Source organism: Rana temporaria, chromosome 1, assembly GCF_905171775.1.
Source record: "Rana temporaria chromosome 1, aRanTem1.1, whole genome shotgun sequence".
NCBI lineage: Eukaryota > Metazoa > Chordata > Amphibia > Anura > Ranidae > Rana > Rana temporaria.
The window spans coordinates 64,187,934-64,206,358 of NC_053489.1; the positions used below are offsets into that span (position 1 = coordinate 64,187,934).

The 18,425-nt window shown below is 42.3% G+C and overlaps 1 protein-coding gene across 1 annotated transcript in view; it reads right to left on the reverse strand.

Annotated features, from left to right (window-relative positions):
- Positions 1-375: 375 nt before the first annotated feature.
- Positions 376-18,425, reverse strand: part of TTC33 (tetratricopeptide repeat domain 33) — a 395,532-nt gene continuing 377,482 nt past the window's right edge. The window contains exon 5 of the mRNA XM_040338751.1: positions 376-919. Within this exon, the coding sequence (XP_040194685.1) occupies positions 578-919 (342 nt within the window). The 3' untranslated portion in view covers positions 376-577. The remainder of the gene's footprint in view (positions 920-18,425) is intronic.

Sequence of the window (18,425 nt, forward strand, 5' to 3'; positions counted from 1 at the left end):
ATGGGAAAACGTATTGACTCGAGTATAAGCCTAGGGCGTCCATCGGCATGCCTCACTGTGCCTCACTTTGCCTCCATGCCTCACTGTGCCCATGCCTCACTGTGCCCATGTCTCACTGTGTCCATGACTAGACTGACGTTTAACATGGGAGTCTATGGAAGGGGTGCCCGGCTTTGACAAATTGGTGCTCCCCGGCCGTAGGTCCCCAGGACAACAAACTTTGCACACTTGGTTGGGGTCCAGGGGACCTATGGCTGGCCTGTACCGGGTCCCCAAAGTCCAGGAGATCAGGTGCAAAAAGGTGACTCGAGTATAAACCAAGGGGGGCATTTTCAGCACAAAAAAAATGAAAAACTCAGCTTATACTCCAGTATATACGGTATATGATATAGGTGTTCCTTTAATATCATATCACAAGCAGCTATGACATTAGGTAGCCTTTGATACTGCAACAGAAATTAGATTTTAGGAGCGTAGCTTGACCAGATGAATGAAAGCTGGTTTCTAATCGATTGCTATGGGTTACTGCACACCATTATGCCAATAAAAAAAAAAGCCCAGCATATGAATAATTATCTTATCGTGCCTTGATATAAGATGTAGGGTCATCAGAAGAGGTTTGGTCTTCCTCTGACTGCTGACACGGGATGGTTCCTGAAGAAGAGACAACCACTGTCTTATTTTTGTTGGCCCTTTTCTGCTTCTGTGATATGGCATCACACACTGCCACCACTTCATCACTTTCAAAGTCATAGTCTGGGATTGAATCGGTGCAGGCATCTCTGCCATTACTCTGTAGATTCTTTCCTTCTACCTCTCTCTTCTGCTGGAGAAGCTGTTGGGCCCATTTCAGGTCTTCTTCCCATAACTCTTTGTTTGAGGGATAAAGGTGAAAAGCAACCTGGAAGCTCCGTATGGCCTATAAAAAAAAAAAAGGAAGGACAAAATACTTAATATTGTATGAAAAGAAAGATACACTTGCTATTAGAAAATGTAATCTGTCCAACATCAAAGCATTCCAATGTTTGGCAGAAACTTGACCAATGAGATAATGAGTTGAGACCAGCAGAAATTAAGGAGTGATTCCCTGGAGTCTTGTACTAGTGTGTGCTGAGCATAATGGTAACAACACTGCTGGGCTATACTAAATACAGTGGGCCAGATCCACAAAGAGCCGGCGTAACGTAAAAATTCCCATTTAAGTTACACTGCCTTAAAATTTCTACCTAAGTGCCCAATCCACAAAGCACTTACCTAGAAATTTTCGGCTGTGTAACTTAAATTCCGCCGGCGCAAGGCGTTCCTCTTCAAATGGGGGCGATTCCCATTTAAATTAGGCGCGCTCCCGCGTGCATAGCGCGAAATTACGTTACGTCGAGCTTTGTGGATCGTGCCGGGTCAATAAAGTTGCGTCGGGGAAAAAAAAAGATACGGCGAAAAAAAAAAATTTAAAACAAAAAAAAAAACGCGTCGCTGGACAGAAGGGTCTGCTTTTTGCAAGGTGTAAACAGTTTACACTTTGTAAAAGCAGCCCTAATTTTACGATTGCAAACTAAAACTTACGGAGAAAAAACAAAGCTGAAAAGCTTTGTGGATCTCCGTAAGTGCTAATTTGCATACCCGAGGCGGCATTTCGACGCGAAATGCCCCCAGCGGCGGATGCGGTTCTGCATCCTAAGATCCGGCAGTGTAAGTCCCTTACACATGTCGGATCTTCTGTCTATCTCTTGGAAACTGATTCTGTGGATCAGTTCCAAAGATAGAAACAGGGATACGACGGCGTATCAGTAGATACGCCGGCGTATCCCTTTTGAGGATCTGGCCCAGTATTTACATGGGGTCCTGTGCTCAGTTGAGAGAATCGTAGCAGGAAGGTAGAGCTGCACAATAATTGTTAAAAAATCGCAATCTCGATTCAACCCCCCTCACAATCTCTATTGCACAGATTATTATTATTTCCAGATTATTATTATTTCCAGATTATTTCATGTAACAAGTGTAGAGACTTCTCTGCTCACTCTGGCAGTCTGCCAAATTTTTAACATTGTCTGTGCTAGTAGATAAGTAGAAACATTGTAACTCTTCCTTCTTAGATCAAAGGGATAAATACTGTAAGTTTAACCACTTAAAATCTAAACCTTTTTATGACACTTTACAACGCTAAAATCAGATTTTTTTTGCTAGAAAATTACTTGGAACCCCCAAACATTATATATATATTTTTTTTTAGCAAAAACCCTAGGGAATAAAATGGCGATTGTTGGAATATTTTATGTCACACTGTATTTGCACAGTGGTCTTTCAAATGCAATTTTTTGGGAAAAAATACACTTCAATTAAAAAAAAAGAAACGGAACAGTAAAGTTATCCCAATTTTTTTGTTTAATGTGAAAGATGATGTTACGCCATGAGAATGGTGATCTATCTTCTAAGCAGAAAAAATGCGATCCTCATTTTAGCCAGAATCGTGAAGCTCTACAGGAAGGTATATAAAACATTTAAAAAAACAGACCAAAGAATTGGAAAAGATACTGCACTGAACTAAATAGAGTAATTGAGAAAATAGCTGCCAGTACCAAAAAAAAGTGGATACAAAATTAGAAAAGTGTTTAAATATGAGGTACAGCGCTAGAAAATTAATATTGATAATACCCAAACATTTCTATGAAAAAAATTGGAAAATATACAACATAAAAATATGTGAATGAAAAACAATAATCCAAAAACAAACATATATGAAATAACAATAAAAGTAAAACTAAATTATAAACTATTTAAGTGCATATACAGTATGAGTGAATGTTATATACTGTAGATAATAATATAAAAAGTCCCAATCTATATATAAAACATTTATCAAACCACAATGTTTTCCTTAATTATTCATCCTAAAGCTCATTTCCAGGTTTTTGTGGCCCCAATTCAACCATCCGTTTCAGATGCTTAAATTATAGTTCTACACCTTCTTCTAGTGATTTAAAGTAGAGTTCCACCCATAAATATAACATTACATCAGTAGTTTTAAAAAAATGTCATTAGTCCTTAAGAAAAAATTTGTTTTTTTTAGATGCCTTCAAAGTGTTGTTGCTAGGCAGAATAGTTAATCTTCCCACTTCCTGCACCTGGGTGCTTAACCTACACCGCACAGACTCCTGGGAATGTAGTGGGTGTAACTTTCCAGGAGTCTGTGCACTCCCCAGTCTCGAAGAATCATGTGACTTGGACAGTACAGGTGCTGAAACCTGATCTGAAAACTATTACACTGCTTGTGCAGCACTGAGCATGTGCGAGATTTGCAAGGCTGAAATCCAGGAAGTCATACAGTCTGGCTTCATGATGCCCACACTTAAGACGGCCCCAGTCAATTTCTATTTTATAAAGTGTCTAAATGCTGTAAAAACCTAACAAAACGGACCTTAGTTTACAGACTAACTTTACTAGAATACATTAAGCTTGTGTATTACAGGGGTATTTATATTTAAAAAGTGAAATTGTGGCCGGAACTCCGCTTTAAAAACACAATCCAAACTGCCAGTTACATTATCAGTCACATTGCAGCTTAGCTGAGGTCTGCAGGACACGTGTGGATAAGCTATTGGAAAGGTAGGAAGAGTGGTGGACAGCTGAGGAGAAAGCTAAAGGGAGTTGGAAATAGGTGGAACAGGGAGAGCCTCCGCTTTTGGCTTGACATGCACTTTAAAACAGAGTAGCAGTGCTTATCTTTTGTACCTACTTGCTTTGGCAATATTTCCAATATTTCCGTTTCTCCATCAATAACAGGCATTCTTTAACTATGTTTGGCCCGTTGGACTTCATATGATCCTGGTTTGATCAGATGTTTTAGAGGCCAGAGGAGAGATACAGGGTCTAATATCTCTCTATAAAGAGGACATGCCAATGCTATTACAAGGGATGTTTTTCATCTCTTGTGATAGCAATAAATTTGAGAAAAAAAAATACATTTAAATTTAAAACAATTTACCCGCCCCAAAATTTACCGACCCCTTATTTCAGGAGGGCTGTATTTCTCTCTCTCTATATATATGTTTTAAATGTTCTATACTTCTATGCTATAATGAAGGCTTAGGCCGAAACGTGTCACAATTTTGGATGATGTTACTGCTATGATGCTAAAATAAAGTTTCCGATGAAGAAGGTGTCGAGTTTCTGGCTTGTACTTGTAATGGATCCACTGAATTTTTTTTAAAGCCCCGCCCCTTGCCCCCCCCATATTTGCAGGCAAAGGCGACTCAGGCACCTGCCCACACTGCCAAAAGTATCAATCCCTGGTTTAATGATCATGGTATCACTGTGCTTGATTGACCAGCAAACTCGCCTGACCTAAACCCCATAGAGAACAGTTGTCAAACACAAGGTCCATGGGCCGAATCCGGCCCTCCAGGCCATTTCATGTGGCCCTTGCACCTCTCCTGCAGCTGCAAGAGAGCTCCAGCCCTCCTCTGGTCCTTCTCCAGACCTTTACTTTCTGCTTTCAAGCAATGAATCCATCTTCTTCCCAGCAGAAGCATAAAGTAAGGGGGGTGAACTGTGATGTAAGGGAGAGTGGGGGACTCAACTTCTGATGGTGGAGAGGCTCTTGACATCTAATGTAAGGGGAGGGGATGCGCTGGACATCTAATCTTAGGCCTCGTACACACGACCGAACATGTCCGCTGAAACTGGTCCGCAGACCAGTTTCAGCGGACATGTTTGGTCGTCTGTACGTCCGACCGGACAATTTTCCGGCGGATCGGACAGGTTTCCAGCGGACAAATGTTTCTTAGCATGCTACGTCACCGCGTATTTTGTCCGCAGGGATTTTGGTTTGATGGTGTGTACAACCATCAGACCAAAATCCGGCAGCGGACATGTCCGATGAAAACGGTCCGGCGGACCGTTTTCATCGGACAGTCCGTCCATGTGTACGAGGCCTTACAGATAAAACCGGCCCTTTTGAGGGCAATCATTATGCTGATGCGGCCCACAATAAAATTGAGCTTGACACCCTTGCCATAGAGAATCTGTGGGGTATTGTCAAGAGAAAGATGAGAGACACCAGACCCAACAATGCAGATGAGCTTAAGGCGGCCTGAGTGCACACTATACTGTACATGGACATACTTTTCAGTATTAAAAATTATTTTTTTATTGGTCCTATGTAATATTCACATTTCTGAGTTACAGAATTTGGGGTTTTTACTAGCTGTAAGCCATAATCATCAAAATTAAAGAAAGAAATGCATGAGAAATATCACGTGTCTAACGCATCTATATAAAATATATGAGTTTCACTTTTAAATTGAACTACTGAAATAAATTAACTTTTTGATGATATTCTAATTTGAGGAGATGCACCTGTATATCATTTTGGATTATCCATCACTTTCGAATCTACCCAATTGGGACACAGATTACAATTTTTTTTTAGACTAGGCCCAACCATTCCTTAATGTATCCAAACACAATATTTTCAGTTTATAGAACAATAAGCTACTTACTGATAATGTATTTAATAGAACAAACATTCCTGACATTTTCTATAGAAAGAACGTGCTGCGGATTTATGAGTTGCTCTGCTTTCAGGGCGTGTATTCGTTTTATACAATAGGTCACTGAACTTAATTTCAGTCTAAGAAATGACCCAATTTTTCAGATTCATTCCCGGGTTATGTAAACCTCATCACACTCACACACCGGCAAAGTAAATCCTGCTAGAAAAATAAAAGTTAAATATGCATTAGATGCCGTGACCTCAGTAAACAATTGCTTGCAGCAGTCGCACCCCTCTAGAAGTAGCTAATGTAAGGGTGCCATTGAACGCTGTCATTCCGTTTAGAGCAGACATACTCTCAGTCAACTGTCATTGGCAGAACAATGCTTGGCCACAGTCACTTATTGTTAGAGCAGTCTGGGCATGCACAGACCTAGGACATGTCACAGAGCTACAATGCAGACATCATTTTATTACCGTAAACTATTGTTTGGAATCCCTTTCCTTTACGCTCTTAGGAGTAGAAATAACACAGAACACAGTGAGTTCGGAGGAAAGGCTGTATGTTTTGGAACAGAAACTCAAATGCCAGCATACATCTGAATAAAGCCAAGTTAATAAAATCCATATTTATCCTGGAAGACAAATTGTCTTAGTACAGTAAAACCTTGGATTGCGAGCATAATTCGTTCCAGAAACATGTTTGTACTCTAAAGCACTTGTATATCAAAGTAGGGCTGCAACTAACGATTATTTTCATAATCGATTAGTTGGCCGAATATTGTTTCGATTAATCAATAATCGGATAATAGCCTTTAAAAAAAAAAAAATTAGCATTTTTTAAAAATTTTAGGCCAATTTGTTGTCGGGCAGATTACAAAACACATTACATGCTTTTCTGCAGCTTCTCCATTAAAGTATATTGAACCCAAAAAAAAAACAAAATGGCACCGCTTTGCGTTGAAAAGTCCTTGCCCTTTCCAAATACGCAGCAGCTGAAAAAAAATCATGGATGTGAACGTGACCCATAGGAAAACATGTAACTGAACTGTAGTGCGTTTCTGCAAAAAGCACCAAAAAAACAGAGGTGTGAACCCAGGCCTGAGATGTTTAGTAACATAATGGGGTTAAAAAGACAAAAATAAGTACAAAAAGAGCAAATAATTGCTACTGTAATGGGTTCATTTTTTTACCGTGGGACAGTGAAAGTAATATTTACAGTAGCGATTTGCTTTTTTGTACTATAAAGGGCTAATTTTTTTTTTTAACCCCATTATGTTACTGGCCGATTAATCGATTATGAAAATGGTAATCGATTAATTTCATAAATGATTAGTTGTCGATTAATCGATTAGGGCCCTATATCAAAGCAAATTTCCCCATAAGAAATAACGGAAACTCAAATGATTTGTTCCACAACCATTTATTCATAGGTCCTTCAGTTTATAGTCCATATAATAAGAGTATAGCAATGTGATAGATTGTGTAACCATAAAATCTCTATCCACAAATGGAAGCCTCCACAAGGGTGACCGGAAAGACTACCCTACAGTAGAGCGATCTGAAAGCGAGGCTTGAAGCGCTCGTGGAGCGCAGAGTGGAAGGGACAACATCAATGGCGGTGTGGAGGATGATCTATGTAGATTGCTTTACCTCAGATACCTGTATACTTAGATGTGCCTCTTTTAATCATCAACCATGTGAGTTTACGAAATGTCGTACCTTTATTAACCACTTCCATACAGGGCATTTTCACCCCCTTCCTGCCCAGGCCAATTTTCAGCTTTCAGCGCTGTCACACTTTGAATGAGAATTATGCGGTCATGTGACATTGTACCCAAATACATTTTGATCATTTTTTTCCCCCACAGATAGAGCTTTCTTTTGGTGGTATCTGAGCACCTCTACGTTTTTTTTTTTTGCGCTATAAACAAAAAAAGCGTCAATTTTGAAAAAAAAAAAACAACACAATATTTATTACTTTTTGCTATAATAAATATCCCAATTTAAAAAATGTATTTGTTTTCCTCAGTTTAGGCCGATATGTATTATTCTACATATTTTTGTTAAAAAAAATAAAAATCACAATAACTGTATATTGATTGGATTGCGCAAAAATGATAGCGTCTACAAAATAGGGGATAGAATTAGGGCATTTTTATATATTTTTTTTCACTAATAATGGCGGCGATCTGCGATTTTTGTCAGGACTGCAATATTGCGGCGGACAGATCGGACACTATTTTTGGACCATTCACATTTATACAGCGAACAGTGCTATAAATATGCACTGATTACTGTATAAATGTGACCGTCAGGGAAGAGGTTAACACTAGGGGCGATCAAGGGGTTAAATGTGTTCCCTAGGGAGTGATTCTAACTGTGGGGGGAGGAGACTGACTGGGGGAGGTGACCGATCGGTGTCCCTATGTACAAGGGACTCACCATCGGTCTCCTCTCCCTGACAGGATGTGGATCTCTGTGTTTACACACAGAGACCCACGTCCCTGCTCTGTGACAAGCAATCGCGGGTGCCCGGCGGACATCACGGCCGCCATGCTCTCTACACGGCAGGGAATCCCAGGACGTCATATAACGTCCGCCCAGAGGGATGAACAGAGGAACGAAGGGTTCCTGCGGACATCATATGACTATACGCCGGTGGGGAAGAGGTTAAATGCAACCATACTGCTACACTTAGAGGCGCCTCTTCTCATACCCAATTGTGACATGACGCTACTCTTATATCAAGACATTGCTTGTATATCAAGTCACAATTTATTAAAAAATGTAGCTTGTCTTGCAAAACACTCTCAAACCAAGTTACTCTCAAACCAAGGTTTTACTGAATTGTGGAAACCAAAAATAGGGTCACGAAGGCCATGATCCACGTTAAATTGGATGTGATCCTACAAGATACGGTTGAATATATGGGGCTGATGAAGTTTCACAGTTACACTGGATTATGATTTTGATTTATCTTATTCTTCGCAATTGTTTTTTTTTTATTATACCATTGGAGATATGAATTGCATTACAGGGTTTAATCATATGGGATTTTTTATAGTTTAGCGCAGGACATAAAGTCTAATGCAGTCCATGCCTCGATGGGTCAAGGCTGATTTTACGGCAAAAGGAGGACCTACTCAATTTTAGGTGAGGGGGTTATAAAATCAGGTTCATCAGGTTTCATCAAGCTGATCAGGTTTTATATGTAAGTATTTATATACCAGGACTGTTATGCTCCAATAAAATAGCCGAAATGCGAGAAATTGGTCTCCAATGGATAACTTTATATCTTTAATTTCCATGAAAAAAAAAAAAGAAAGAAGAACTTTTGAAATGTAAACACTATATCAATAATATCAACTTATGATATTTTACCCTAGGGAAAGCAGAGCATTTCCTTTAGTATTGAGCTGTGAAATGATATCATGAAATGTAGCCTTTACCAACTGGACGATAGCTATGGCCTCAATTAATTTAAACCACTGTGGGCCACAAAGACACTATTTGGGGGGAAAAAAAGCATTTTACAGACAAGTTCCACCAAATAGTGCAACTTCTGCTCATTTGTCCCCCCCCCTTCTAGTGCCACATTTGGCACCTTTTTTTTGGGGGGGGGGGGGAGCAGATACCTGTCTTTGACAGGAACCCTTTCCTATTTCCGGGAGACCGGCCGTGGAGCATTACACCAGCAGCTCTGCTCCCTTCTCCTCCTTCCTCCGCCGCCGGGCCGATAGGAGAGAGAGCAGCAGTGCCTCGTGCATGCGCATTAGGGACCCAGAACAAAGTCATAATGCTTCACTACTGGATTCCCTTACCGGCCATGGTGGCGGCAGCACCTGACAGCTGATGGAAACATTAGCTGCGGTGTGGACATTGTTGATATCATGGACAGGTAAGTGTCCTATTATTAAAAGTCAGCAGCTGCAGTACCTCTGCTTTAAAATACCAATTACATATTAAAATGTAGAGCCCATTGGATTATTGACATTGGAGAGATAGATAGTGATCGATGGGATATGGCCATGGAGTTGCTTCCTGCTGTATCTATATCAGCTTCACATTAACTTTTGCAACTATTCATCCGGCACAGAGCTTATTGCACGCCTGCCATGGTGCCCCCGTGGTGTGGCGCGATTGATGCTGAAATTAATCCAAAAGGTATTTACATCATGGTGACCAGATTATTGTACCTAGCTAGAAAGTGAATTGCTCGATTTTGGATGGCATCTACAGTGCCTATCAAGGCACAGTGGGTTGCTTATGTTAACTCCCTTTTAATTAGAGAACAGTTGTCTTATTGTCTTCGAAATGCATTTAAAAAGAATTGGCTAGATCAGTGATGGTGAACCTTGGCACCCCAGATGTTTTTGAAATACATACATTTCCCATGATGCTCATGCGGTGTACATGAGCATCATGGGCAGGGCAACCATCACAAATGTTGGGGCCCCTTACACAGCTTTAGCTGGAGCAGAGAACTGGAGGGGGTTGCTGACGGAAAGAAAACAAGTGTAATCCAAGTCTTGCCCCTCCACAGTTTGTGGTGGATTAACTGTAAGAATTTTGAACCCACCAAGAGTTATAATGGATTTGGCCGGAGCATGGGAATTTCTTTGTTTTATATCCGAGAGTAGAAAATATGCCATTCTGAGCAATTGTCCATTAACAAGCTCTGGTTGTTTTGTTTGTATTTTACTTTTTTTTTTTACTTTTGTTTCTTCACAAAACTTTTTATATGAGCCAAATATAATGTGACCGTCTCTATTTTCCTGTATACCTTATGTACAATGTTTGTGCTGTTGGTTCATATGCATTTTTGTATTACATTGTACAGTTACTTAATATTCTTGCCAATAAAAAAGTTGGGATTAAAAAAAAATAAAAAAATAAATACCAATTACCTGTCTCATGCACGATGTTGCCTTCAGAGCATTCTGAGTCTCTGACCCAAAAACAAGCATACAGAAACTAAAGTCAAGACAGAAGTCAGAACTCCTTTTGGGCATACGTGTTCTGGGACATTGACTTCTAACACACAGAAGCCTTTGGATCACCAGGTGAGCAAGGTTACTGGAATTTTAAAAAGAAGAGTTCAAGTAATCCCGTTTCCAAATTTAACTCAATGCAGATTTCCTTGAAGGGACAACCCGACCCAAATCTGTTTTCTTTTTTTACTGGATGGGCACCAGGAGGCCGACTCATCTGCCAGGTACCTTTATCTCTAGAAGACTACAATTGTAAGGCTTCCCCATAGTAGTTTGTGTCTTAGGCCCCATTCACACCTAGGCGTTTTTACGCCTGAAGCGCACTGCTCACAAACGCCAGAGGGGAGAATTAACATTATTCCCTATGGTGACTGTTCACACCTGAACGCCCAAACGCCTGTCGCGCGAAGCTCAAACAAGTCCCGGACCTTTTTTTGTCGCGCGTATCGTGCGGTTTGGACGTACTTGAGCGTTTTTTTTTCCCATAGAAAGTAATGGGAAACGCGCGAATTGAGCGTATCGCGCGACAACGGGCGTTTGCTACGGGCGTTTCGTCGCTTTAATAAATAGAACTTGTCACCCAGGCAGAAGATTAAAAAAATCTACCAACATAGCAACAAGTGATGAAAAGATGATCATTTTTCCTATTGGCTAAAATAAAAAACGCCGAAGTACAAAAAAGTTGCACGACGCTGTATGCAAACGCGCAAATACGCGTGACAAAACACCAGAAAAAAACGCCCAAAAAACCGACCGAACGACCGACGCTCAGGTGTGAATGCAGCCTAAGCCCTTCCCACAATAAGGTGTCATTCTATAAAAGAAAGTTCCCAATTATTCCTTCCATCATGGAAATGTGTTACCATCAGGTTTCTAGTGGTAGTGTAATGCCGCTTACACACGACCATTCTTAATGTCCTAGAAAAAACAAAGTTTTTTTCAACGTGATTCTTGTCAAGCCTGCCTTGCATACACACGATTGTGAAAAAAAAATGCTTGAGCAAAGTGCGGTGACGTACAACACGTACGACGGCACTATAAAGAGGAAGTTCCATTCAGATGGCGCCACCCTTTGGGCTGCTTTTGCTTATTTTGTGTTAGTAAAAGTTTGGTGAGAGACGATTCGCGCTTTTTAGTCTTCGTGCTTTTCAGTCTGTTACAGCGTGACGAATGTAGAATCTCCATTACAAACGCTAGTTTTACCAGAACGAGTGCTCCCGTCTCATAACTTGCTTCTGCGCATTTTTTTCACGTCGTTAAAGCCTACACACGACTGTTTTTCACAACGTGAAAAACGACAACGTGAAAAGTGCAGCGAAAAATTAGAGCATGTTCTAAATTTTTATTGCCCATTTTTCACGTCATGAAAAATTCTCTGGAGCCTACACACGATCCTTTTTAATGACCATTTTAAAAAATGAAAATTTTCACGTCATGAAAAACGGACGTGTGTACGCGGCATTAGATTAGTAGAGCAACCAGCAACCATAAAAAACAGAAACATCCGCTTTGTGTGGCTTTTAAATTCTGCCTATTTTAGAAATAGAAGATCAGTAGACTGTAGACTCCAAGCCTCTCCAAGACGGGTGGCATAGGAGATCACAAAATGTAATATCTCAATTCTGAACCTCCCTAAAATCATGTGTGCGATTTATTAATACTATTTCTACAACAATTGTCCTAGGCAATATATACCTGTCAATCAAACAGTGCTGCTCCCATAACGCCTTCTGAGTCACAACCAATAATTTACAATTCTGATTACTATTTCCTCCTGTTGTTTTTCTAAAACTGAAGCCTGACCTTGATTTTTTTTTTATCTTGTGGTTGGGTTTGACTAAATTCCTCTACATACAGTTAGTATAACTACTTCCTTGTGGGATCACTTAATTACTTCTGATTATTGCTTAATTGTAATGATCCTATTACAGAAGTGAACTACAAACATTTCTTTAGAGTAAGTTAATGTCTGGTTTTCTCTCTCTATCTTTTTTTCTTTTTTAAATGTATAGTCTACTGTGTTTTTTTTTTTTTTATTGTTCTCTAAATTAGAGGAAGTGTGTCATTACAGACACTAGGGATTGTCCCAAGATAGCTTCAATAAATGGGTTGGGGTTATGTAGTGATTGGTGGATGAATACCACAGACTCCCTTCTTCTTAACAGCCCCCATAGTGCCACTTGCAGCTTCCTCTCATTGCTCCCGGGATTAAGTTCCAGCAGATAGATCCGGTCGTGTGTACGGCCTAGCGGACATTTTCAGGCGGATAAAAATCCAGCCGACGGATTCCCAGCGGATAGAAATTTCTTAGCATGCTAAGAAATCTATCCGCGGGAATCAAGTCCAGCGGACTGATCCGGTCGTCTGTACAGACTCACCGGATCAGTCCGTCCGCTCCCATCCCTCGCATGCGTCATAATGATTTGACGCATGCGTGGAAGTATTTACCTTCCTGGGTCGCGCACGTCACCGCGGATGTATTCCGCAGGGATTTCGATCTGATGGTGTGTACAGCCATCAGATCCAAATCCGCCAGAGGATTTATCCGCTGGAAACGGTCCGGCGGACCGTTTCCAGCGGATATCCTCTTGTCTGTACGAGGCCTAAGAGTAAGCCAGCATTCTTTCTGAACCAAGCAACACTCATGTATATATATGTGATTCTGGACTTTTGGGCAGGGGGCGCCGGTGCGCTGCTTTTGCTGTGATTAGTCACAGCAGAAGCCGATCAGTGGGTGCCGGTCAATGGATGTCTGCTGGCACTCACTGATCGTCAAGGAGAGAGGCTTGATGGAGCTCTGTCTATGTAAACAAGGCAGGGCTCCGTCCTAACGGTGGAAAGTGATGAATTCTCGAAAATCCAGCACATCCCTTAGCAAAAGCAGCACACATAGTACACACTTACACTGGTTAGGCATACATTTAACCCTCGGATCGCCCCTAGATGTTTAACCCCATCCCAGCCAGTGTCTTTAGTACAGCGACAATGCATGTTTTTAGCACTGATCACTGTATTAGTGTTACTGGTTCCCACAAAGTGTCAAAAGTGTCAGAATATCTGCTGCAATATTGCAGTCCAGCTTTAAGTCGCTGATCACCGCCATTACTATTGTAATTTGACTGCCACTGCGTTTTTTTTGTGGGATAAAAATTACATAAATGTTATTTCGGTATAGCATTGCGTTACCGCACAATTGTCAGTTAAAGTAACGCAGTGCTGTATCGTAGATACTGGCCTGGTCATGAAGGGGGGGGGGGTAAATCTTCTGGAGGTCAAATGGTAAAGTTGAATGCCAAATGTGATTGGTTCTTTTAAGAACATGAACATAAAGCACTTATATGTTCTAGGGAAGATGGTACCTGATCTATCACTACAACTGACCACAGCAATAAATGTAGGGGAAACCATCCGGAATAGATGAAAGGTTAGTAATGGGAAGAGATCCATTTGCAGTGCAGATGCTGTGTGTAAATCTCCCCAGAAAATAAAACAAATGCAGTTGACATTACTAAGTAACTTAGAGGCATAAATGTGGCTCTAAGGACTTATTATCAGGCCCCGTACACACGTCCGAGAAACTCGACGGGCAAAACACATCGTTTTGCTCGTCGAGTTCCTTGTGAAGCCACCGAGGATCTCAGTGAGCCAAAGTTTCCCATTGAACAACGAGGAAATAGAGAACATGTTCTCTATTTGGCTCGACGAGTTCCTCGGCGGAAAGTGTACACACGACTGGGTTTCTCGGCAGCATACGTCGAGTTTCTGGCTGAATTCTGCCGAGAAACTCGGTCGTGTGTACGGGGCCAAAGTCTCTTCATATTATAATCTTGATCTCATTCCCAAGGGCTCCTTCACACCAAAGCACGTCTCGATGTGTGTTTCTTTCATATTCAGGGCTAGATGTCTATTACTGGAATCTGTAGGGGCACATCTTTTGGCGCCTTGACAGACACCTTCTACTTGGGTCACCATTTAAAAAAAATAAAAACCGCAGAGGTGATCAAATACCAGCAAAAAAAAGCTCTATTTATGGAGAAAAAAAAGTATGTAAATTTAGTTTGGGAGCCACGTCGCACGACCGCGCAATTGTCAGTTAAAGCGACGCAGTGCCGAATCGCAAAAGGGGGCCTGGCCCTTTAGCTGCATAATGGTTCGGGGCTTAAGTGGTTAAAATTGCGTCTGCCCGTGGAATGGCGGCAAACTATGGTGCCTAAAATTCTCCATAGACGTCGCTTTAAACTCCTTTACAGATTACCAGTTTAAAGTTACACAGGAGGTCTAGTGCAAGCATTATTGCTCTCACTCTAACAGATACCTCACATGTGTGGTGCAATCACTGTTCACATATGCGTGCAGGAGTAATGTACCTGCTTGCATTTGCGCATAAGCACGGGGGGGATTTATTTTATACAAAACTTTATTTGTTATCTTTATTTTATTAACTTTATTGCTATCACACAAGGGCTGAACAACATTGTGACAGCATGGGCCGTGACAGGTCCTCTTTATGGAGAGATCGGGGGTCTATTCAATGAAGCCGGATCGGTCTGATCGGCTGCTTTCCTGGCCGCTAACAACCAGGTAAACAAAGAGGCAGAACCAGAAGTGACAACATACTCGTTGCTTCCTGTTTCCGGGGTCACAGAGAGAGAGAGAGAGGGACAACTGTTGTTGTTCCTCTCTCTCGCTGTTCTGTACAGGCGATGCCGCTGGTTTCATCATTGCTCCGGGCTCTGCAATAAGACGGTAGAGCCCGGGAAAGGCGGCAGCAGGAGGGGGTTGGTCCCCTTTCCACCACCCGCAGACATGATTGAGTGGCTAATTAGCCACGAGAATCACTTCTGCTACACAGGGAATCGCCGGCTGAAAAATGTAAATTCAATACCAGGATGATGCCTGGAGGTGCAGGCATCATCACGGTATAATTACTGCATTTAGAGGACGTCCATGGATGTCCTACGGGCGGAAAGTAGTTAAAGCGGGAGTTCACCCATTTATAAAAAAATTTCCCTTTTCCCCTTAGATTACTGCTCGTTCGGTCTAGGGGAATCGGCTATTTGTATTAAAATATGATCCGTACTTACCCATTTTCGAGATGCATCTTCTTCCGTCGCTTCCGGGTATGGGTCTTCAGGAGCGGGCATTCCTTCTTGATTGACGGTCTTCCGAGAGGCTTCCGACGGTCGCATCCATCGCGTCACTCGTAGCCGAAAGAAGCCGAACGTCGGTGCGGCTCTATACTGCGCCTGCGCACCGACGTTCGGCTTCTTTCGGAAAATCGTGACGCGATGGATGCGACCGTCGTAAGCCTCTCGGAAGACTGTCAATCAAGAAGGAATGCCCATTCCCGCAGCCCATACCCAGAAGCGACGGAGAGGATGCATCTCGTAAACGGGTAAGTACTGCTCATATTTTAAAAAAAAATAGCCGATTCCCCTAGACAAAGCGAGCAGGAATTTAAGGCTAAAAAGTGCCCTCTAAGGGTGAACCACCGCTTTAAACATAATAAAGTATAACTAAAGGCAAAATGTTTTTGTTTATTTTAGATTAAGATATGGTGGTGAGGGGTTAGAACCACAAGTTGCATTGCTGCCTGTTAGGGACCATTACATTTGAATTGTCTTGATCACCAATGTCACCTGGAACAAAAGTGAGGTTAAATCCAACATTTTGAGTTGTCACCAGAACATAAAGGATGATTTTTTCATGGTGGACACTTGTTCCTGTGACAGCTTTCAAAAAGGGGACTTTCTTCAACCTGCAAAGATATCCCCTAACCTCCTGTTGAGCCTACATAACAGAAAGTAATGCCCCGTACACACGCTCAAGATTTCCGACGGAAAAAAGTCAGTCGGGAATCCCGACAAGAAAAAATGAGAGCTGGTTCTCTTTTTTTTGCCGGCGGGTTTGGCAGTTTCCCCATAAGAAAAACTGCGAGGGAGCATAAACACAGCCAGGATTCCCGGCCAAAAGCTCTCCTCGCAGTTTTCCCGTCGGAAAACCTGGTCGTGTGTACGGGCTGTAAAAGGACATTTCCCTAATAAGATACAGATGGCAAAGCAAACCGACATCCTTGCTTCCTGCTCACAATAAAAAGCCTATTTACACTCTAGCCTAAACAACCCAGTCAATCACAAAAAATGGGGGCTCTGGGGGTGAAGCATCGTCTGACCCATGTGGGAGACAGGCTGTCATTTCTCTCTTGTTCCCATTCTCCTGTTCTTATATATCCCCTATTTCAACTTGGCTCTTCCTGACATGTCACCTTGGTCTTATGTCTCCCAAGTCCCCATCTTCCTCCTCTTCTTCCCCTCTACCTTTCCTTTCTCTCTATAGTTCTTTTTTTTTTTTTCAGATACATTTCCAAGGCTAGGAGGACAGAAACAATTCCTGATACAGCCCAGGTCCCAAGAATGACCTGCCCCCTCAGCTTAAGTCAGAGGAACTACACCAGCAGCTTAAAGCGGTTGTATACCCGCATACGCGCGGGAGACTCCATTCCGGCAAGGTCCGGCGGCTGTCAGCCCTTTAGCCGAGGATCCCCGCTGCGCATGCGCCACTGCAATCAGCGGCGCATTGCAAGGGGAATATCTCCTAAACCGTACAGGTTTAGGAGATATTCTTTATACCTACTTATTATAGGCTTACCTGTAGGTAAAAGTGGTAGTAAAGAGTTTACTACCACTTTAAGTCAGAGGAACTACACTTGGGTTCCAAATGCTTCAGCTCGGTCTGCCCCTCCACACTAGCCATGGACGTGCCTACACACCTATCATTTTTATACCCTTATAACTACATGTAGGCAGGGTCAGACCATACACAACACAGAACCGTGCCCACACCTACAGAACTCCCTAGTGCAATAGAAGAATCCCGACCTCTCCTCTATAGTTGTATTATTTTTGTATTTTATACTCATATGTTTATCTGCATTATTAACCTGTAACATACATCTCATGTATTTGTCTGAAAAAGATTTTTGACAGTTTTAGGCTTCCCCTATGCTAATCAAATTAAAGGGGTTGTAAAGGTAAAAATCCCCTAAATAGCTTCCTTTACCTTAGTGCAGTCCTCCTTCACTTACCTCATCCTTCCATTTTGCTTTTAAATGTCCTTATTTCTTCTGAGAAATCCTCGCTTCCTGTTTTTCTGTCTGTAACTCCACACAGTAATGCGAGGCTTTCTCCCTGGTGTGGAGTGTCGTACTCGCCCCCTCCCTTGAGGGGGGAGGGGGTGAGCAGGAGAGTCAGGACACCCACTAACACACAGCTCCTTTCTCTATCTGCAAAGTAGAGAGCGTCCTGACTCTCCTGCTTGCCCCCTCCCCCCTCAAGGGAGGGGGGCGAGCACGAAACTCCAGGGAAAAAGACTTGCATTACTGTGTGGAGTTACAGACAGAAGAACAGGAAGTGAGGATTTCTCAGAAGAAATAAGCACATTTAAAAGCAAAATCGAAGGATGAGGTAAGGGAAGGAGGATTGCACTAAGGTAAGGCCCCTTTCAGACGTCCGTTCCGGCTGTCCGTTCATTACAAGTCCGTTAACGGACTTGTAATGAATCCCTATGGGAACGCGTCCGTTAGCGGATGGAGCATCCGCGTCCGTTAGCGGATGGAGCATCCGCGTCCGTCGGGATCCGGTTTTCGGATGGAAGAAAACCCTATTTTTCTTCCGTCCGGCGGAACGGAACTGATGCAGACGGACAGACGGTCCGTCTGCATCCGGTTCCCCATAGGGCAGAGCGTAGCTCAGACAGGGCGGTCCCTGCACTGTGTGCGGGGACCGCCCTATCCGCCGACAGCTCAGCGGGGATCCCCGCTGAGCCGACGAAAGAAACTGAAGGGATGTGTGAAAGAGCCCTAAAGGAAGCTATTTAGGGGAATTTTTTTTTACCTTTAAACAAGTTTTGACATGTATAACTATCACAGTTGCTTGTACTCT